The 23,955-nt window shown below is 36.8% G+C and overlaps 1 protein-coding gene across 1 annotated transcript; it reads right to left on the minus strand.

Moving 5' to 3' along the window:
• Positions 1 to 1,164: 1,164 nt before the first annotated feature.
• On the minus strand, positions 1,165 to 23,728 carry LOC134839704 (uncharacterized). The gene is made up of 9 exons (XM_063855325.1): positions 23,431 to 23,728; positions 22,753 to 23,176; positions 20,819 to 20,945; positions 19,845 to 19,975; positions 17,428 to 17,958; positions 13,023 to 13,191; positions 11,922 to 12,052; positions 2,079 to 2,328; positions 1,165 to 1,795 (listed from the first exon to the last, which is right to left on the minus strand). The coding sequence occupies exons 1-9, from the start codon at positions 23,698 to 23,700 to the stop codon at positions 1,165 to 1,167; spliced, it is 2,664 nt and encodes an 887-aa protein (XP_063711395.1). The 5' UTR covers positions 23,701 to 23,728.
• Positions 23,729 to 23,955: the final 227 nt, after the last annotated feature.

The following is a 23,955-nucleotide window of genomic DNA, read 5'->3' on the forward strand; positions in this document are numbered from 1 at the left end:
AATGTAAATTATACCTTGCAGTATGTAGATCAGCACACAACAACAAAGACGAACATCCAAAGACAAAATGACCCCACTACACTCGAACAAGAATGGCTAACCACAACCGATATGCCGTCCACAATCACAACTCAAAGGATTTAGAGTACGACTTGAATTCGCAGAAAAGGACTTCATTGAACTAGACCAATGACCACCTCGATGTTCAAGTACACGTACAGATCCGAGTTACAAGGCATCCCCTCCACGCACAATCTCCACGCCATTCCCAGACGAGGTTGAACACAAAACAAGTTCTCTACATAATACAGAAAAACCCGTCATAGCAAACCATTTTGAAATCATATTGATTTCATTGGGAAACACAGTCGTTGTCACAAGAAGACACAACGATTAATGCCCCAAACTCCAGCGTCCTGGAACTTCCCTAACAAGAGGAACCGGACAAGAATACGATGTTCGCCGAATACCAACGTTCATCATCCATCCTTTGAATTGCAGAAAGATAATTCTAAAAAACTCTGTAAAACCCGGATGGGTGGAACCTGATCTAAACTACATTTTATAATTGGATAAACTGGATATTTTACCACTGTAAAATATTTAATATTAACCAGTCATAATCCATCTAACTAACAACCCACTTATTTGTAAGTGCTGAAATTACTTGTAATTTCAGCACCAGAGAGATTTGAATTTAACTTAGAAATTAGTTGTCTCTCCAAGAGAACTTCAGCAGCCGCAACAAACCAGTATACCCTAGATCTATTGAGCCTAGCAGAGACTAGTTAAACACCATGAGACTAGAAAGTATAAGAGTAAGATTAGGATCGGTATTAGACTAAGAAGTTGCACGAATCTATCCGGCCGAAAATAAGATAGCGTGACGAGCAGACGGTGTACCCTATCCGAAATTACTCTATGAGTTAACCACATCGGTCCTAACTCAGTAGGAGGGGGGATTTTCATTAGAAGATACCATAGGAGGGGGGATAGTTAACAAGATCCGCGGATTTAATTTATTTGCAACAACTGATAATAAGTCTTTTAGAGACTTCAGTTTTTTTTGGTTCTGGTTTTTTTTCTGGATTGTTACAGCTATTTAGGCGCTTTCATAACATTGCAAAAATGAAATGAGAAAAATAAGCATAGTTGATTTTGAATTTATCGAATTAGCCCATTTATCCAAAGCTGCAATGAGTTTCTAATTGCGAAACTCCATCGATGTTTCTCGCTCGGGGAAGAAAAATGCAGAGCTAATGGCGGATGGGCTATTTCGGGTATTGGAATCAACAAAGCTGTCAAATCGTCGGCTTCGTTGCTAATAGTATACCCATGCAATAGCATAGCTCCGTCACTTTGAAGCGAATCTAGACTCTCGTAGCAATAAAGAACTGCATCTTTGAGAGTGCAATAACACTTTCGGGAAACATTATTGGGACAATTTTGATGGTAATTAGACGAGGGTTGAGGATAGTTTTGTTCCACAATTGACGATGATATAGTTATAAAACCACTGCATTCTGGGTTCATAATTTGACCCACCGAGCAGCTGAACTCGAATCGGAAAACTCCACACCATATACTTTCCGACTCCCGTTTCGAACTGGAGGTCAATGACCTCATCCACCGCCTGAAATCTTCATCGACTGAAGAGTGAAAGGTGTGAACAGATAGAGGGTTCTGCTCTGTGTTTATGATTTGGAAACTGAACGGTTTGCTCGTGTCGGGACTTCGCTCTACAATGCAGTTTGTAACTAGGATTACAAATGAAGGTATCAGCTCCGAGGCAGTTCTGAAAAAAATTCTATCAACTGTGCTAAAAGTAAATTATTTGAACAATAAATCAACAGCTGATTGATTTTGTCAAAACTATTCATTGCCTAGACAAATTATTGATTTTGTTTGGCCGATATTTTTGGGACTCCTAGTTTGCTTAGTGTAGTGTATTTGAAAAAGTACCGAACTCTTCCAAAGTTTGCTGGTTTTTCAAAGCATATAAGGACTGTAAACATTTGCAAATATATATACTTTTGCAATATTTCTTCTTGCAATTGATCATTTTTTTTGGAATATACCTGTATGCGTATAGAATTCCATCCTGCTTCAGCACAAAAAACCATCTGAGCCATCCTAGAGATGAGTCATGTTTGAAAAGATATCCAGAGTCCATGATCATCTGTTTGCAGTCATTGTTGAGACACGAAGACACAGGTGACGCAATAATCATGCTCACTTGGCCATCATTACGTAACAATTGCGCAACATAGCCATGTGGCTCATTCCACACATCTTCCCCGTTGATCACTGCTATCATGTCGCCCACATCTGATAAACAATTTCTAAGTCAGACACTACAAATCATTTTATTCCAATTTTCTATCACAAATTCTATGAAAAGCAAGGTAGTGCATATAATCAAACCTTAAAATTTAGGCAATGTATGCCAGCTAAAGAGAATAATTTTTTTATATATTCGTAAATTTATCTTTATCCCATAGATGCTACCAAACCCATCTTTATAAGCTTAAGACACACTATTGTGAGGGGCTACATATTTACATGTCAATCAATTTAGTTGCTATCCATTTATTACTTATCTCTGTATAATTAAGTGTGATTTGGTACCTGCGTGTCAATCAGTCTAGATCTGTCTAGCTGTTATGTGTTGAGTGAAAGGTGTGAACAGATAGAGGGTTCTGCTCTGTGGAACTGAACGGTTTCCAAATCATAAACAGAGTCTTATTTATGCGAACAGAGTTCAGAGTCTTATTTATGCGAACTAGAAATCAGTTGAATTAACACTTAACAGGAACGTTTTTTCTATCCCTTGTTACTATACTGTAATTCAGGGGGCGGATATAGGATTTTCACGAATGTTGGGGGGGGGGGGGGGGGGGTTGGGCGGTTTTTCGAAAACAGTTTCAAAAATTCTGACGACCGTTTTATAGATCGACCAAATTGATTTTCCGAGCTCTCCCAAATCATCATAAATACCATCTTCCGACCAAATGCTTTTCACCGCAGGCAAACTTTGGTAGAAATAGATCAAAAAGACATTTTGAGACACTTTTTAGAAAGTTTTAAACAACAGGTTTTTTGGCGCGCGCTCACCCCACAAAATAAGTATACATTGGCAGCAAAGGCGCCTTAAGAAAACTTTAGGGCCAGTTAGCCTACACGGAGTTCACAATCCAGTACCAAAAGGGGGGCGTTTTGATGGCGAGGAGGTCGAATCCTTGAAGGGGCATAATTCTGCCCTCCCTATAAACCCGCCCATCGGCTGAAAGTACAGTGTTTTTATCTAGATGTCAGACAAAACAAGTAATTACTAAACTCAGATGTAAAAAAGCGCTAAATGATAAGAACTTGTTTGCAAATAGAGCACAAACTGAGCTTCTATTACTAGTTTTCCTGGAATAAAATCAAGTTTCCACTACCTAAAAAAATTGTTCTTTCATACAAGACCTACTCGCTTGCTTTAATTGCTCGAAATTAGACTAAAACTCAAACACGTCAACGTGTTCTTTTCGACGCAGGCAAATTTGCTTGAATTTTTTCAGTGTCGTTTCGATCATGATTGAAAAGGCTTGATATATTTATTATTCGACCACTTTCAATGATTGTTTTGATTCTATGTGGTAACTGATTGTGGTTGAATACAAAAAAGACTGCCTCTCCGCATCATTCGCTAAAATTGGACCAAAACGCAAAAATTTCGAAAACCGTTTGTCTCAACACTCAGAACATTTTTCTGAAATAATTTTTGTCGTTCGAATCAAGACCGAAAAAAAACGCAAGGATGTATTTGTCGATCTATTTAATAATTATTTCAGGTACCTGATGTTGCACAAAAACGAAAAATATCCCGCCGACATTCCCCTTTTTTGTTCAGTTTCTTCCTTGGCTTTGAGCAAACTTAAAGAAAACTCTTTCTTCATTTCTTGAACAAAATTGAACTGAAGATCAAAGATAGCCAAAATGTTCTTCACATCACGAAGAAATCTATTTTTTTTTCGCAGCTGCCTACCAACTTATATCACCCGGACACGTCGTTACAACTCCAGTTCGGTAATAACTGAAAAAGTTTTTTTTGTGGACATTTTCAGTTGGTATAACTAGATTGATTTGATTGATGTTGATGCAAATACTGAGCTGGTTCGATCAATTTTCCACAAACAAAAAAAATTCTCTGGCTAAAGTTAAAGAATTTTTGATATCTGTACTTTAATGTTTTTTACTCGAGTCGACAAAATATTAGTCAAATAACTTTAACTGCTAGTTTTGTGTCTCATACAACTTTATACAATTTGATACATCAATAGACTTTAACAGCATGACAAGCTTCATTACTTTTTATGGAGTTGTTTGAATAACATTTTTTCACACATGAAACGATATGACTCGCGATAGGCATGAGAAGCATTTTTCCATAATTGATAGAACCTGTCCATAAAAGTTTTTGTGTTTCGCTTAATGTGTTTGTATTGTGCCCTACAAATAACAACTAGTGTGAATTTCTCCAAATGAGAAAGCATAAACCTGCCCTCTGCCAATTTTTGCCCTCTGCCAACCTTTTTTTTTGCTTCCAATTGATTGAACAGCAAAAATATCGCGGATTAAAATTCGGCGTGAAATAAGCCAAATGGGCCAAAGTATTGATTCATTACAATCTTGATTTATTGATTATAATAAAATTATAATTAATAAATGTAGTCAAGGTCTGTACCTGGACTACACTTTGGGAAAACGTTAAAAATTTTTGCAATCACAGTAAATTTTGTTGCAAATTAGTCATTTGAACATAGAACTGATTGAAAGTAAAAACTGAGAACAAGAACCTTTTTCCTCAGTTTTGGAACTTTTGTATTACAAAACCGCTAGTGTTATAGTTTTTATAAATGAAAGTTGTATTATAAGCACTTTTTCATGCAACAGAAAATATAATTTGTGACTGATAAAATGTTTCTTTGTTACGGATAATTCTACTTAGTTACAAATAAGATATGTTTAAAAAGTGAATTAATCTCTAAATTAAAACATTAAAAAGTGAGCGGTCATTCTCTCCGTCGGAGAGAATGAAGATAACAAGGTCATGTCTAAATTAACCAGTTAAGAAACTTTAAGACTAATTAAATGAAATAAGACGAATGGTAAGATTCGCAACAGTGACAACATGGGGCTCTCATCCAGGGGCACGTAAAAATAACAATAAATGTATCCAAAATTATCTAAAAACAAGGTCATTGAAAATTTGTTTGTATAAAATTGAATATTTTTTACATAACTATTTTCCCAGTAGAGGCGATGGAGAATTGATCGGGAGATGAAGGGTACGCTGGGCCCGGTGCGCGGTCCTCCGGTAGAGTGTCGCAAATGTGGGCCTGGTTCTCCGAGGGAATCTCTCTGAAGGTTAGTGTGGGGGAGCCCGAGCTGTCGCCCTCGTCCAGAAATTTAGGGTTATTCGCGGAGCCTGGTTGGTTTTCGAACTCGTCTATAATATCTATGTAATATGGCTTACCATAGAATTGTGGGGGACCAACATTTCGACTTGAACGTCTTAATTTAAATTCGTTACCGGTGATAGTGATTTCCTTAGGATGTCTTTCCTCACTAGTTGCACTTTCGTTAGAGGAGTCCTCTATCTTAAAGACTGGAAATTCCACCGGATTTTCTCCTTCCAATGTTTTTGTTGAATCCGAAGGAGTGTTTGGGCCCTCTGTTGTCGTAGCGGTAGAAGATTCGCCAGGTGGGTGTGAGGTAGTTTGAGGTGCTGGCTTTATACTAATTGGGCATTCCGCTGTATCTGTAGATTGAAGTTGTTCGTCTAAAATCTCAGATTTTATATTAGCTTGATATGTTTGAGGAGCTAATGATGGGGAAGGTTCTTCGTTAAAAATGAGGTTATCTGAAATGAAGCGTTTTCTTATCATTTCTCTGCATGGAAAACCGCCCGCAATCCATTCCCAATCACTAATGTCCGACGTATCCGACGGAATGAACATGGATTCGTCACCTACTAAGTATCTTGTGTTCGAAGTCGAGGCTTTATTTCGGTTTCGCTTCGATTTGTTGAATTTAGTAGGCTGTTTTGTTCCTCTAGATCTGGTGGTGACCGGGGTGAAAGACTCTGTGTGTCGTCCTGTCTTAATGTCTGGTTTCCGCGTCTGTTGTGTCTTCGCTTTGTTTGTCTTTCTTGTACCTAATGTAAATCACTGTTAGAAAAAGAGGGAAATGAGATATTTCCTTTGAACGAACGGATTGTAGAGGATTTAGACTTTGAGATGGCGATGTCCGATTTTCTAATGATTTTTCCGTCGGATAGTTCAACCGTGGATTTTGTTGAGTTTATTATTTTCTGACCTAGTTGTTTATAGAAGGGATTTCCATTTAAACTTCCGTTGGTTTTTCGTAGTAAATTACCTTTAAACGGACTGTTTAAGGACACTCGGGAAGATGAAGGTTTTGAGGTTGTAGGAAGGTCTGAGTCGTAGCCTTTCTCCAATGGTGACTGGTTCTTTTTCGGTACAAGGAAGTCTTTGTATCCGTCCTCTATCCGATCGTCAGCATTCCAGTCAAGGGCCCTTTCTCTGCTTAAGATCGACTTCCCTTTGTCTAAAAATCCACCGGATAATTTACTAGATGCCAATTGCTTCCAGATCGTGTTCGGTTTTCTATTAAAGTGTATTTCGAACGGTAAGCATTTTATTTTTTATTGAAAGGAAGATCGTAAATTCCAAATGATTTTCGAAATGGCAGTTTGTAATGTAGGTTTTTGTTGTTATAAAGACATTGCTAATAATTTGATTTTTACAGTATGAACAAGTTTTTCTACAAGACCGTTAGAACGATGGTCCCCAACTATACAAAATATTAATTTGATATTAAGAGAATTGCAAAATAATTTAAAATCCTGACTAGTAAAACAGGATGCGTGGTCAACACGAATAGAGTTAGGAATCCCATGGAGATAAAAATAATCTTGAAGGAATTCGGTTACCGTGTTTGATGACGTTGAAGAGGTAATTTTTGCTGATGGGAATTTTGAAAAACGATCTATACATAATAAGATGTATTTATTGTTTCCCCAATTGTTATCTAATGGACCGGCAAAATCAAGGTTTAATTCCTCATAAGGTTTAAATAAAGTAGGAAGTTCGCTAATTTGTGTAGTTGGTATGATGTTTTTTATATTCTTACCGGTTTGGGTGCATTGTGTGCAATTAATCCCATGGAAGTAAATTTGCCGGTTTATATGTGGCCACCAAATATATTGTGCCAGGTATTTCATACCGAATTGGCCAGGGTGAGATTCATGTAAAGTTTTTAAAACGGCGTTTCTAAGTGTAAACGGAATAACCAATTTTCCATCCATATATAATAGTCCGTCGGATTCATGAAGGTCTTTCGAAAATTGGTGTAAGTAACGGGAATTTGCGTTGATGTTTTCTACTTTTTTTTGTAAAGCCTTCACAATTGGGTTTATCATCTTCCGTTAATAAAGCAACCAACTTTGCATTGAATAAAGTATTTAAATCCAGAGGTCTTTCAAGTAGCTTGAGGTTTTCTCGAAATTTAGTTACTAACTTTTTGTGCTCTGAGGAAATTTGGAAATCAATAGAGACCTGTATCCCGGAGGTGGACGGATTTACTACAATTTGGTTATTTGACATATTTACACTATTTATAAGTTTGAAATCCGAAGGATTACTAATTAAGCTACTGTTAATAATTAAAAAATAAATGAAGGCTGAATTTGATAGAAGGATTTTAGTAGAATCTGTGCTTGAGAAATCCGAGGGAATACATTTAGAGTTACAAAATTCTGTTCTATAGTGTTTTTGATTGCAGATTGAGATGGAAGAATTGACGAAATTCAATGCTGTAATTATTACGTGATTTCGTAATTTCGTGTACTGGGAATTTTCCGAAATTGAATTAATTGAATTACGTAATGAATTCTCATTATCCAAAGGATTGAGTGCATTATATATTTTTTTGGTAGTTGCAACTACGAATTCTTCGTCGTAATGTGATGGAGAAGTTGCTTTACCCAAAGGAGACTTGAAATTAAATCGGTAAAACCCATATCTTTTCCCGCTAAATGCTTGATAGTAAAATTGAATGGTAGAAGACGATCTACCCATCTTGTCAATCGGCTATGGTACGTTTTGTTTCCGTGATTAGGTGACAAAGGGGAAAGGAGAGCTTTGTGGTCGGCAATAATTTCGAATTCGGAGCCGTAGAGATAATTTTTGTAATGTTCCACCGCCCATATAACTCCTAATAACTCTAATTCGTTTGTTGAATATTTGGATTCATGAGGATTTAAAAATCTTGAAGCAAATGACACTGTTTTCCAAACGTTTTCATGGAGTTGTTCAAGGGATGCACCTAACCCATTATGTGAAGCATCGGTTTTTACTCTCGTGGGCTTTTTTACGTCGAAGTGGGTGTTTTCAGTAAGATTTACTATTTCTGGTTCAATCTTATCGAATGCTTTTGAGTGATCTTCATTCCAAAGGAAAATTGACTTCTTGTTTAAAAGAGGTCTAAGCGGGCTTCCGAGGGATGCTAAATTTGGTACAAATTTAATGTACTGATTAGTTGACCCGAAGAATGATCTTAACTCTTTTAGATTCTTTGGAATTGGAATATCTTTGATTGCCTTGGTTTTATCGAATAGTGGGGCGATTCCGGTTTTCGATATTTTAAAGCCAAGCCATTCGATTTCTTTTTGAAAGAATTTGCATTTCGACCATTTAACTGCGAAATTGTAACTATCTAGCGTTGATAAAATTTTATAAACAATTTTCTTGTGATCGTTAAATCTTCCTTTGGAAGCGACTAATATGTCGTCAAGGTAACAATTTGTAAAAGGAATATTTCCCAGAGTTGAGTCCATGACTCTTTGAAACTTGTTTGGCATATCGCCGAGTCAGTAAAAACCAGTTAAAAATTGATAAGTGCCTGTTATATCTCCGCCAACTAGGCTAAAAATGCATTGGTTGCTAGTAAAATTGTCTAGCGAGAGTTGACTATATGCATTCTTTAAGTCTAGATTTGTAAACCATACTTCTCCGGCTGAATTGTTTGAAATTTGAGCCGCTACGTTATCCACTAATTCGTGTATATTGGGCATCTGATATTTGTTCTTGTAAATTTGTTTGTTGATAAATTTTGAATCTAGAGCTAGCTTTATCGGTTTGTCTTTTTTACAAGTGATAACTATCGGACTAATAAATCTGTCCTCGTCACAGTTTTCTAATTTTTTGACGTGTCCTTCGGATTTAAGTCTGTATAATTCTGATTTTACTGAATCAAGTAAGTGTAAAGGGACCCTCCTGCCTTTTAGTTGAATTGGCTTTAGTGGTTCGTGAAAGTGTGTTATTTTTGTTTGATTTTTTATCTTTCCAATCCGAAGGAATAATTGTTTGAAGGTTTTGGAAATCATTTCTATTTCATTATCTATGTCAAGTGAGGTAACTGAATTGATAGACTTACAAGTTCTCTTGTTGGTGAGTGATGTGAATTGTTTTTGTGAAACTTCGATTCCGACTTTTGGTAAATTGTTGTTTCCCAAGATGTTTCTTTCATGACCTTGAGTTAAGAAGAAGTGGCATTCCTTGTGAGACCATCCATTTGAGAAAATTGGGACGATTACCTCTCCAGTGATATTTTTTGCATTGTTCGTAAATCCGCAATAGAGTTCTTTAGTCGCTTTATCCACTGGATAAATTTTCACATTAGGGTCTCGTAACTTCAACTCGTGTAACACATTCTGTTTAAGGAAGCTTACAGGGCTTGCTGAATCCACCTGTATATTGAGAATTACTTGGTTTTCATTTCCTAAGCCGATGTTTAGTAGTTTCTTCAGTTCCTTTCCGTGGTCGTCATAGATAGTTGTTACGTTTAATACAGAGTAATCATCGTTATCGCTCTGTCCGGACTCCGACCATGCGTTGATTACTCCACAGCATTCTCTATTGGCGTGGTCGATATGTACATCCAGTTAGTCCGAAGGATAATTATGGTCTGTATTTTTTACAATTTGACTATCCACAATATTTTCATTTTTACGGCGTGATTTACAGAGTCTAGTAAAATGTCCTCGATATTTACAAGTCGTACAAGTCGTATCTTTAGCGGGGCAAACCGCTAGATGTCCTTTTGTAAAATTTCCGCCGCATTTCATACATGTGTTAGTTCTTTCGATGTTTAGGGTGGGTTCTCTTTTTACATTAAAATGATTAAAAGATTTGTTGGAAGAATATCCGTTGGATTTAAAAGTACTCGTCATTTTGATGTGGTTTGTTATTCTTTTTTCGTCAATCAGGGCTACATTTAAGGCTTCTAGTGGAAATAGGGTTTCCATGAGAAGTTTCCGTTGGATGTCCCAGTTCTTCATGTTATTGATAAAAATATCTCGAATCCATTCATCTTCTCCTGTGGGAATGTTACATCTTTTTGTCATTTCTGCAAGTGCACCCCAGAATTCAGAATTGTTCTAATGATTCTCTGTCCCTCTGTTTTCTGTTTAATAGCGTGTGTCTTTCGAAGGTTATGTTTGTCTTTCTCACAAAAGCTACGGACAAATTTTCCCAAAATTCTTTGAAAGAAATTTGTAGAACTTTAACTCTCGTGAACTTTTGGCCGAATAATTTCTTTCCTTCGTTTCCGAGGGCTAGATAGAGTATGGATCTGAATTTTTTGGTCCACCTCTTCAAGTCTCATGCCATTGAAGTTCTTGGTTTCTGACTTTATTGAGGCCATTTCTTCATCATCGAATCTCTTTTGTTCTCGAATATTCCTCTCGATGTGAGATGTTTTTTGAGCATCGGATTCATTTTCCGGCGGATTTTCCAATGTTGGGGGAAGTGGATGATATCGTTCCGATGGATTCAAGAGATTTTCGATATCGATATTCTCCTTTGCGATTATTGCTAGCTGGAATAGATCGCTCCACTCTTCCCAAGGAATTGGTGGGTCCACTGTGTGGTTTTGCCAAAATGAAGGTATACCTCTCACGTTTGATTCGTTGCTGTTTGACTGCGCCATGATAAAATGTTTCTTTGTTAGGGATAATTCTACTTAGTTACAAATAAGATATGTTTAAAAAGTGAATTAATCTCTAAATTAAAACATTAAAAAGTGAGCGGTCGTTCTCTCCGTCGGAGAGAATGAAGATAACAAGGTCATATCTAAATTAACCAGTTAAGAAACTTTAAGACTAATTAAATGAAATCAGACGAATGGTAAGATTCGCAACAGTGACAACATGGGGCTCTCATCCAGGGGCACGTAAAAATAACAATAAATGTATCCAAAATTATGTAAAAACAAGGTCATTGAAAGTTTGTTTGTATAAAATTGAATATTTTTCACATAACTATTTTCCCATAGACTCTATTAATCGAATTGTTTGATAATATTTTTGAATGTAGTCGACCCATGTACCGAATAATTCAAACAGGCATAATTTGAACTTAAGTTAAAATGGCAGAAAACTATTAAATATCTGGAGTGTAGAAAGAAACACAACAAAATGATATTGTGTAGATTGGAATAGAGTAAACTGTAACTAAAAAAGAAAACAGAGGAAAGTCATGACAAGTTTTGAAACCACGTAGTTTCATGAAATGTCTCCTGTTTTTAACAGATGTCTACTTTGAAACAAATTTGAAATTTTGCGGATCTTAAAACAATTTGGATGGATCTCAAAATTTTTTTTTCGAGGGACTCCACGGTCCAACCAAACCTCATGACCTGATTTTATGAGGAAAACAAAGCCTCTAGGGGCAAAAATGGGTGTGAGAAGGATGTTTGTTTAACTATCCGAACATCCTTCCCGCATTCTGTGATGTGAGTACCTAACATAATTGTACATCAAAATTTTCGCTGAGATAGACGACTATACTCACGTATGCCTGCCCTGTAAGCGGCTGTCTGACCACCTTCTGCTTTTACTTCAGTCACAACCACTGGACCATTCTTCTGAATACGCATGCCCAGTTCCTCGTCCACACTCCGGCACATCACCACATTGCGGTATCTAAGATGGGAGGTACCAACATAAACTAACCAAAGAACGGTATGACAGGAGAGTCAAAGAGTCACATTCAATACTACGTTTTGAAGCTAGGAGTAAATGTCAAAATTGTTTAAAAAATGGTTTCTGCCAACCGAAGTGGACTTATCAAAGGCTGTTAAGAAGGTCTAAGGATGGTACATTGATATCAATTTTCCAATTTGAAATTAAGCTGTTTTGTTGAACCTCAAAAATCTTTTTTGTTTGCGATTCGATGCCATTTTTTGCATGTAGGACTTTGATTCATCCGATATTGGCATCCAACCATCAGAAAGAGCCTTGCTCAACAAAAAAACTCAACGTCGAATAGGAAAACTAATATAAATATGACATCTTTAGACCATAATAACAAAGTTTGATAAATCCACTTTGATTGGTAGAAACCAATTTATTATAGCTTAGACATTGACGTCTAGCTTTGAAAATTTTTTGGAAGGTAATTCTTTGACTCGTTCTTCATTTTTTTTTCAGTTCACACCTACGTGGGCAGATTTTCCAAGAGTTTTTTTTTTGCTCAATTATGGAAATCAGTGTGTTGTGCAGTGTACAAAACAGGATCCAAGTTCAAGCATACATTTTTTTCTGTGAAAGTAACCTCGTTGTTACATATTTGAGTAAAACGTAAGAAAACCAAATTGAATTTAACTCGAAGACCAGCGCCACCGGCGGTAACAGATGGTTATGCTAACTAGGACAATGACTTTGGCATTACTAAACAGTTACGTAATAGCATAATATAAATACGTCATGCATAGTCTTCAGTCTCCACTACACTCTCCCTACACTGCGTCAAAGTTATATAGTTTCAAAACTTTTTTTAAACTGAAGACATTAGTACCATCGGTATTATAAGGCAAATCTAATCCCCTTTATGTTCTCTACGTCAGGGAAAATTTAAGTTTTTCGCAAGTTTTCTAGCTTCTCCAGTACTTGCCTCTGATCCTCCTCTGTCATGCTGATAGCAGACATTTTGTCGGCGATGTCCAATTCGTCGATCGCCATTGGGACACTAGACTCGCCACTGATATTCGCCAATTCCGCTGTTCCGATGATAACATCGGATTGTTTATGAGACTCTTTACTGGCATCGGTCAACATTGCGGCTTCAACAACTACGTCTTTCCAATCTTCAGGTCTAGTCTCTTTTTCGTGTCACTTTTTCGTAAACACTCCTTGTTCCACATTAGCCCCCGGCTCTGCTGATACTGTTTGCTCCTGTGGTACAACAGGTTAGTCGGAAATTTCCCGGGGGCTCATAATTCAAACTCTTCGCGGAGTAGTTGCGGAGGCACCTGAATCCGAATCAATACATTCCAATAACTCCTGGCCAGCTTTGTCTAACCCTCCCTCGTTCTTTTGAATTTCAAATCTACTAATTTTCCCAGAGCTGATTTTCTAGGACGGTTTCGGATACGGGTCTCTAATCCCCTGAACTTTAATTTCATCAATCGTGTTTCCTTGGTTATCCTAGACCGAAAGTATTCGTTAAGTGTGCGTGACAATCTTGCGGAACTTGTCCAGAACTTCGACAAAATAACCGACATTTTCTTGTTCAACCTCGATATGTCGTCCTGCATATAATCTTCCTGACAATACACTCTACAGATTTAGCGGCCTACAGATTTTTGGCCTTCCTTTTCTTCGGGCTACGGATCTTCCTTGGAGTATCATCCTGACTCCTGGCACTCCCATCTCCACCATTATGCGTCCCACCTCTGGGCCGACTGAACGTTTCCGGCTCCAACAATTAGTTGCTGCCTCTGGCAATTCGTTACCTTCAATCTCTGAATAGTTTCGCGTGAACACTGCATTTACCGTTTTATGCTCGGTTGATATCGCTTTCGTGAAAAACCCTTCCACTAAGAATTTAGGCGGCCTACGTTCTCTCAACCTGTTCTGATGTCATAATAACGATTTCGATGTCCTATTCGGGCTGAATGTGGTCGAGATACCGGCCTTCTGAGCCGTTCGTGAACTACAGAAAAATTTGATCTTAAGGAGTTTTGGTATGGTCGGTGAGGCCTCCCATCCTCCTTCTGATTTTCTTGGAGATGAGCCCTTCCATATTGGTCGAAACATGCTCTCTTCCTTGACTTTCATATACGTTTTCAGCAGATGATAGCATAATTGGGCTATCTGTTGAACCTGGACTTGCACTTTGCGTTTTGTCCATGTCCATCCTAACAGCGCTGTTTTCTTCCGAACTCGTATATGCGTCAATTTTTTCAATTTTGGTATTCGCGTTTCAGATTGCGACTTTCTGATCCCTTGATTGGGTCGCTCAGTGTCAGATTTGGTCGGCTTTGATTCTTGTAATGGGTTCGGTTTGTTGACCACCGTTGACTTTTTTGGCGCAAGGCCATCCGATGAGCTATCAATAATGAAGGAGTTTGAGACGGGTACCGCTGCTTCGTGTGGCTGCCTACTCGTCGTCCATCCTCTCCTGTGTAGCTTTTAGGGCAACTTCTTTTAGTTGAGTGATCTTTGGCATCTGTACTGCCTTCTGGTGCCTTTGGCATCGCTAGTTGGGTTGAAGTATCTTGTCCCCAAACATGCGATGGTTTTTCTCCAAACCTATCAAAATGTCGTTTTATAAACAACTTTTCCGAGTCCAGAGTAACCGTATGCTCCAAAATGTACTTCGAAAGGAGAACACCGTAAAAATTGATGTGCAGTAGATCATATGCTGTACATAATTTTGCTTAAACTAGATTTTAGGGACGGCCGTGGCTGCTGAAAGGAGCATGCCCTCTGCCGTTCTCTCAGAGTACGAATCAACTGTTCCATCAATCCGGTGATCCTGTGTTGACCCACGGGAGCACTAATTGCTTTCATATGATTTCTAGTGCAGAAATTGCCAATAGATTTGGCTACGAACCCTGTCCCTTGATCATTTCTTATATGCCTCAGTTTTACATGCAAGGCAAAATAGTTTTCCAAGAACTCTTAGATTACTTTAGCAGTCATTCTTGTCGTTATGTGGACGAACAAAAATTTCGAGAACCTATCGACACACGTTAGTAAATACCCGAAGAATGATCTTAACTCTTTTAGATTCTTTGGAATTGGAATATCTTTGATTGCCTTGGTTTTATCGAATAGTGGGGCGATTCCGGTTTTCGATATTTTAAAGCCAAGCCATTCGATTTCTTTTTGAAAGAATTTGCATTTCGACCATTTAACTGCGAAATTGTAACTATCTAGCGTTGATAAAATTTTATAAACAATTTTCTTGTGATCGTTAAAACTTCCTTTGGAAGCGACTAATATGTCGTCAAGGTAACAATTTGTAAAAGGAATATTTCCCAGAGTTGAGTCCATGACTCTTTGAAACTCGTTTGGCATATCGCCGAGTCAGTAAAAACCAGTTAAAAATTGATAAGTGCCTGTTATATCTCCGCCAACTAGGCTAAAATTGCATTGGTTGCTAGTAAAATTGTCTAGCGAGAGTTGACTATATGCATTCTTTAAGTCTAGATTTGTAAACCATACTTCTCCGGCTGAATTGTTTGAAATTTGAGCCGCTACGTTATCCACTAATTCGTGTATATTGGGCATCTGATATTTGTTCTTGTAAATTTGTTTGTTGATAAATTTTGAATCTAGAGCTAGCTTTATCGGTTTGTCTTTTTTACAAGTGATAACTATCGGACTAATAAATCTGTCCTCGTCACAGTTTTCTAATTTTTTGACGTGTCCTTCGGATTTAAGTCTGTATAATTCTGATTTTACTGAATCAAGCAGTGTAAAGGGACCCTCCTGCCTTTTAGTTGAATTGGCTTTAGTGGTTCGTGAAAGTGTGTTATTTTTGTTTGATTTTTTATCTTTCCAATCCGAAGGAATAATTGTTTGAAGGTTTTGGAAATCATTTCTATTTCATTATCTATGTCAAGTGAGGTAACTGAATTGATAGACTTACAAGTTCTCTTGTTGGTGAGTGATGTGAATTGTTTTTGTGAAACTTCGATTCCGACTTTTGGTAAATTGTTGTTTCCCAAGATGTTTCTTTCATGACCTTGAGTTAAGAAGAAGTGGCATTCCTTGTGAGAACATCCATTTGAGAAAATTGGGACGATTACCTCTCCAGTGATATTTATTGCATTGTTCGTAAATCCGCAATAGAGTTCTTTAGTCGCTTTATCCACTGGATAAATTTTCACATTAGGCCCTCTGCCGTTCTCTCAGAGTACGAATCAACTGTTCCATCAATCCGGTGATCCTGTGTTGACCCACGGGAGCACTAATTGCTTTCATATGATTTGTAGTGCAGAAATTGCCAATAAATTTGGCTACGAACCCTGTCCCTTGATCATTTCTTATATGCCTCAGTTTTACATGCAAGGCAAAATAGTTTTCCAAGAACTCTTAGATTACTTTAGCAGTCATTCTTGTCGTTATGTGGACGAACAAAAATTTCGAGAACCTATTGACACACGTTAGTAAATACCCGAAGAATGATCTTAACTCTTTTAGATTCTTTGGAATTGGAATATCTTTGATTGCCTTGGTTTTATCGAATAGTGGGGCGATTCCGGTTTTCGATATTTTAAAGCCAAGCCATTCGATTTCTTTTTGAAAGAATTTGCATTTCGACCATTTAACTGCGAAATTGTAACTATCTAGCGTTGATAAAATTTTATAAACAATTTTCTTGTGATCGTTAAAACTTCCTTTGGAAGCGACTAATATGTCGTCAAGGTAACAATTTGTAAAAGGAATATTTCCCAGAGTTGAGTCCATGACTCTTTGAAACTCGTTTGGCATATCGCCGAGTCAGTAAAAACCAGTTAAAAATTGATAAGTGCCTGTTATATCTCCGCCAACTAGGCTAAAATTGCATTGGTTGCTAGTAAAATTGTCTAGCGAGAGTTGACTATATGCATTCTTTAAGTCTAGATTTGTAAACCATACTTCTCCGGCTGAATTGTTTGAAATTTGAGCCGCTACATTATCCACTAATTCGTGTATATTGGGCATCTGATATTTGTTCTTGTAAATTTGTTTGTTGATAAATTTTGAATCTAGAGCTAGCTTTATCGGTTTGTCTTTTTTACAAGTGATAACTATCGGACTAATAAATCTGTCCTCGTCACAGTTTTCTAATTTTTTGACGTGTCCTTCGGATTTAAGTCTGTATAATTCTGATTTTACTGAATCAAGTAAGTGTAAAGGGACCCTCCTGCCTTTTAGTTGAATTGGCTTTAGTGGTTCGTGAAAGTGTGTTATTTTTGTTTGATTTTTTATCTTTCCAATCCGAAGGAAAAATTGTTTGAAGGTTTTGGAAATCATTTCTATTTCATTATCTATGTCAAGTGAGGTAACTGAATTGATAGACTTACAAGTTCTCTTGTTGGTGAGTGATGTGAATTGTTTTTGTGAAACTTCGATTCCGACTTTTGGTAAATTGTTGTTTCCCAAGATGTTTCTTTCATGACCTTGAGTTAAGAAGAAGTGGCATTCCTTGTGAGACCATCCATTTGAGAAAATTGGGACGATTACATCTCCAGTGATATTTATTGCATTGTTCGTAAATCCGCAATAGAGTTCTTTAGTCGCTTTATCCACTGGATAAATTTTCACATTAGGGTCTCGTAACTTCAACTCGTGTAACACATTCTGTTTAAGGAAGCTTACAGGGCTTGCTGAATCCACCTGTATATTGAGAATTACTTGGTTTTCATTTCCTAAGCCGATGTTTAGTAGTTTCTTCAGTTCCTTTCCGTGGTCGTCATAGATAGTTGTCACGTTTAATACAGAGTAATCATCGTTATCGCTCTGTCCGGACTCCGACCATGCGTTGATTACTCCACAGCATTCTCTATTGGCGTGGTCGATATGTACATCCAGTTGTTCCGAAGGATAATTATGGTCTGTATTTTTTACAATTTGACTATCCACAATATTTTCATTTTTACGGCGTGATTTACAGAGTCTAGTAAAATGTCCTCGATATTTACAAGTCGTACAAGTCGTATCTTTAGCGGGGCAAACCGCTAGATGTCCTTTTGTAAAATTTCCGCCGCATTTCATACATGTGTTAGTTCTTTCGATGTTTAGGGTGGGTTCTCTTTTTACATTAAAATGATTAAAAGATTTGTTGGAAGAATATCCGTTGGATTTAAAAGTACTCGTCATTTTGATGTGGTTTGTTATTCTTTTTTCGTCAATCAGGGCTACATTTAAGGCTCCTAATGGAAATAGGGTTTCCATGAGAAGTTTCCGTTGGATGTCCCAGTTCTTCATGTTATTGATAAAAATATCTCGAATCCATTCATCTTCTCCTGTGGGAATGTTACATCTTTTTGTCATTTCTGCAAGTGCACCCCAGAATTCAGAATGGTTCTAATGATTCTCTGTCCCTCTGTTTTCTGTTTAATAGCGTGTGTCTTTCGAAGGTTATGTTTGTCTTTCTCACAAAAGCTACGGACAAATTTTCCCAAAATTCTTTGAAAGAAATTTGTAGAACTTTAACTCTCGTGAACTTTTGGCCGAATATTTTCTTTCCTTCGTTTTCGAGGGCTAGATAGAGTATGGATCTGAATTTTTTGGTCCACCTCTTCAAGTCTCATGCCATTGAAGTTCTTGGTTTCTGACTTTATTGAGGCCATTTCTTCATCATCGAATCTCTTTTGTTCTCGAATATTCCTCTCGATGTGAGATGTTTTTTGAGCATCGGATTCATTTTCCGGCGGATTTTCCAATGTTGGGGGAAGTGGATGATATCGTTCCGATGGATTCAAGAGATTTTCGATATCGATATTCTCCTTTGCGATTATTGCTAGCTGGAATAGATCGCTCCACTCTTCCCAAGGAATTGGTGGGTCCACTGTGTGGTTTTGCCAAAATGAAGGTATACCTCTCACGTTTGATTCGTTGCTGTTTGACTGCGCCATGATAAAATGTTTCTTTGTTAGGGATAATTCTACTTAGTTACAAATAAGATATGTTTAAAAAGTGAATTAATCTCTAAATTAAAACATTAAAAAGTGAGCGGTCATTCTCTCCGTCGGAGAGAATGAAGATAACAAGGTCATATCTAAATTAACCAGTTAAGAAACTTTAAGACTAATTAAATGAAATAAGACGAATGGTAAGATTCGCAACAGTGACAACATGGGGCTCTCATCCAGGGGCACGTAAAAATAACAATAAATGTATCCAAAATTATCTAAAAACAAGGTCATTGAAAGTTTGTTTGTATAAAATTGAATATTTTTCACATAACTATTTTCCCATAGACTCTATTAATCGAATTGTTTGATAATATTTTTGAATGTAGTCGACCCATGTACCGAATAATTCAAACAGGTATAATTTGAACTTAAGTTAAAATGGCAGAAAACTATTAAATATCTGGAGTGTAGAAAGAAACACAACAAAATGATATTGTGTAGATTGGAATAGAGTAAACTGTAACTAAAAAAGAAAACAGAGGAAAGTCATGACAAGTTTTGAAACCACGTAGTTTCATGAAATGTCTCCTGTTTTTATCAGATGTCTACTTTGAAACAAATTTGAAATTTTGCGGATCTTAAAACAATTTGGATGGATCTCAAAATTTTTTTTTCGAGGGACTCCACGGTCCAACCAAACCTCATGACCTGATTTTATGAGGAAAACAAAGCCTCTAGGGGCAAAAATGGGTGTGAGAAGGATGTTTGTTTAACTATCCGAACATCCTTCCCGCATTCTGTGATGTGAGTACCTAACATAATTGTACATCAAAATTTTCGCTGAGATAGACGACTATACTCACGTATGCCTGCCCTGTAAGCGGCTGTCTGACCACCTTCTGCTTTTACTTCAGTCACAACCACTGGACCACTCTTCTGAATACGCATGCCCAGTTCCTCGTCCACACTCCGGCACATCACCACATTGCGGTATCTAAGATGGGAGGTACCAACATAAACTAACCAAAGAACGGTATGACAGGAGAGTCAAAGAGTCACATTCGATACTACGTTTTGAAGCTAGAATTAAATGTCAAAATTGTTTAAAAAAATGGTTTCTACCAACCGAAGTGGACTTATCAAAGGCTGTTAAGAAGGTCTAAGGATGGTACATTGATATCAATTTTCCAATTTGAAATTAAACTGTTTTGTTGAACCTCAAAAACCTTTTTTGTTTGCGATTCGATGCCATTTTTTGCATGTAGGACTTTGATTCATCCGATAATGGCATCCAATCATCAGAAAGAGCCTTGCTCAACAAAAAACTCAACGTCGAATGGGAAAACTAATATAAATGTATTATCCTTAGACTGTATTAACAGGCAGCAGCCTTTGATAAATTCACTTTGATTGGTAGAAACTAAATTGTTATAGCTTAAACATTTACGTCTAGCTTCGAAAAGTTTTATGGACAGTGATTCTATGATTCTTCGTTCAATTTTTGGCGAAAAAGTTTTTTTTCAATTCACACCTACGTGAGCAGATTTTCCATGAATGTCAGTGTGTTGTTCAGTCTACAAAATAGGATCCAACTTGAAATATACGTTTTATTCAGAACAAGAAAAATTTTCATACTAAATAGGCCATAGGCATTCAGGTCTTGCATATTTCCAGAAAGCGGAAAATCTGAAGAAAAATCTTATTTTCTGAGTAAATTTTTTTTCGCGTCTTCGCGAAAAAAAAAACGTTTTGAATACATTTTATTTAAATTAATAACCTAATTTTTTACTTGTTGTTGTGATCGTAAAGTGTAACTACTACAGTACTTTGAACTGACCTGTTTCCCCATACTTCTCCTCTTCCCTGAATAGCGTGAGGTCGGGTGGAGTCCTGTTTTCCTAATTTGGACAGTTGTCGCGAGAGCACTGACAGGTACTGCTTACGGAAGGACTCTTCGGGACCACCTACAATTTAAATCTCAATTGTCGTTTTTTCAAAATGAAATCGGCTTTAGTTTAAAGAAAACTGAGTTTATATGTCCGCGAGTTGAAGTCACAGAGAAATTCAGTATTTCCTCAAAAATGTATTAGTAAAAAATCAGTTCTGCATCAGATTCTGGCAAGTGGCAATTTATCTCCGATCAGAGATAAATCAGGGAAAAAGCCGCAGTGCTGTAACAGTACTGATTCAGTACTGTTACAGTACTGTTTTTATTCTGCTATTTTTCTGATCGAAATAAAGTCAGAGGTTTTGTTCTGATAAATATCTGATCAGAATGAAATCAGAGGTTTTGTTCTGAAATTTTTTGATCAAAAAACAAAAAATTTGTTTTCTGTTATTTGAATAATCAGAAATCAATTAAAAATTCAAAAAAAAACAAAAATTCCGCACATAGGCACAAACGTGACTTAAAAGAAACAACACTGCTCGTATCAGGGTGAAGCCTTAAATGTTTCGACTGCCTTCTAAGGTCTATGGAGCAGTAATAACAAGAATAAAATTAAATTTAAAAAAATGAAACAAAAAAATCATAAAACTTAAATTTGAGATTTTTGTAAAAATCACCCCCCACACACGCTATATAAAGTACAAAGCGATAGATTCCGCTCCTAGTAACAAATCAATTAGTGTTAAGACTTTCGTAACGAAAGTAACGGAATACATAAGCTTGGGGTAGGTTTTTTTCTTCAGATAAACTTCGATTTTTTATCTAACTACTTTTGACAGAATTATTTTATATCATTCAAAAATTATTGTTGTCCTGAGCTTAAAATTAAAAAGATATTTCACATTTAATCATTTTTCGTAAAATGATGGGGGTTTAAGAATTGCCATTTTGGTCAATTTGGCACAATTAACACGCGATATATTTCGCGCTATTAAGACTTAAGCGGAGATTTAATCCGTCAAAGAAATTGTTCCAAATTGGTTGAAGGAAGCTTATTTGCCATAATTGATTTGTTTCTAGGAGCGAAATTTATCAATTTGTGCTTGTAATATGGCGTGTGGGGGATTATTCTTACAAAAAATCTCAAATAAAAAAAAATCATTTTGTTTTAATTACATTCAGTTTTTTCATGTTATTACTGCTCCATAGGATGCTCTATAAATTAAGGCATGGTGATAAACTGAAAAATAGTTTTCTTTTGAGATTTTTTATGAAAATCATACGCCATATAAAGTGCAAAGTGACAGATTTTGCTACTAGTAACAATTCAATTATTGCAAACAAGCGGCCTTTAACCAATTTGGAACGCTTTCTAAGACTTCACAAAAATCAGCCATAATTTTACGAAAAAAGATCACAGGTGAAATATCTCTTCAAATTTAAGCTCAGGACAACAATACCTTTTGAATCATATTTAAAAAATCCGGCAAAAACGAGCTAGTTAAATAAACGAAATTTGTCTGAAGAAAAAACCCATCACGAGCACAAAAATTCCGTTATTTTCGTTACAAAATTCGGAACAATTATTTGGTTGGACTGATTTCACGATCGTTTTTTTAAGCGGCTCCGTCAAGCTCAAAAGACACTCAAATGACAGCATCGCTTCTTCAGCATATATATTTCAAAATCTTGGTTTGTTTTTGTTTCCAGGTCAAATGAATGAGCCACAGACATGGGTTTTCAAAGTAATTGTGCTTTCAAAATATGCTTTTAAAATGTGCTTTCTAAAAAATGCTCGGAACTAAATTACACGATATGCGGTCTGATTTCCTTAACTAAATCATATGGTCTCTAGATTTTCCCTATTTTTTGAATGGAAAAACCTGTGTCAGCGTAGCTGATTTCCTCGTGTGGATTATCCAGCTTCATCAAATCAGCACCCACGTACAAATAAAGATTCCTCTTGAAACTCTCTTCGAAAATCAGTTCCACGCTTTCGCCTCTCAAAAACCTCATCAAATTATTCACATCTCTGTTTAATTTATGCACGCTTGAAGAGTATTTCAAACTGAGAAGGTCGGTAAGGTTGTTCAATCCGTTTCCCGATCGTCGCGAATATCTAGGCAAGTACCAGTTGGAAAATTTGCCGATGGATGGGAACGGGCTCGTTTTGGGGGAGGGGTGCGAAATTGATGAACACGCGGGAAGAGTTGTAACGAGTCTCGAAGTTGGAGCCAAAAGAAGATTCGAACATGTACTTGTAGTTGTACTGATTGTACTGGTTGGAAACATTCGCTTTGAGACTAGCTAAAACATTAAGATCATTAAAAATTTTGAAGCCAACGTTTTTTTTGATTAATCTAAAAACTATATTTTTGATGAAACGTCAAGCGCGTTTGAATATTAACAATTTTCAATTTATCAATTTCTCAATGCTTATGCGGTATTTCTTTGATCCTTTATAGTATTAAAGTGTGGTAGTCTATTTTTTGTACTTTTTGTAACACAGCAGAAGTTTGAAAAACCACTCAAAAAAAAATGAAACAAACGGCGTAGCTTACCGGTGTTTTGAATGAACTGACAACTCCGCTATTTTTGATGATTTCGCGAGCATCGGCATTTCTATTCCAGTCTTTTCTCTCCAGAGTCCCGAAATTCCCGCAATTTGTCGAAACTACCATGGGTGTACTAAACTGGTTATTACATACTTCGTATTTGGATCTTAGAGGAGGTTCCAGGTTGCGGCTTCGAACCCGAAGACAAGGACTGTCAGATATTTTCTTGACTGGCTTGGGCGTTCGCATAATTTCATTGGATGTTGGAAGAGCCATTGACTGACGGCTTGATTTATTTGACAAAGGCAAAATCCTGAAAAAGAAAATTAAGAAATTTGAGATATAACGCTAGAATCATTCTTAGTGTTCTTTAAGGAAAAAAGACACTTTTTAAACTTTATTGTTTGGTGCACCTCTCTGCTTGTGATGTGTGCATTTGTATATTTGAATCACTAGCTTTTTGCTTAAAAAATGGCGAAGAAGTTTGTATTCGGATATGTATTGTTTTTTGTTCATTTTTTATTGTTTGTT

Source organism: Symsagittifera roscoffensis, chromosome 2 (assembly GCF_963678635.1).
Source record: "Symsagittifera roscoffensis chromosome 2, txSymRosc1.1, whole genome shotgun sequence".
NCBI classification, from domain to species: domain Eukaryota; kingdom Metazoa; phylum Xenacoelomorpha; order Acoela; family Convolutidae; genus Symsagittifera; species Symsagittifera roscoffensis.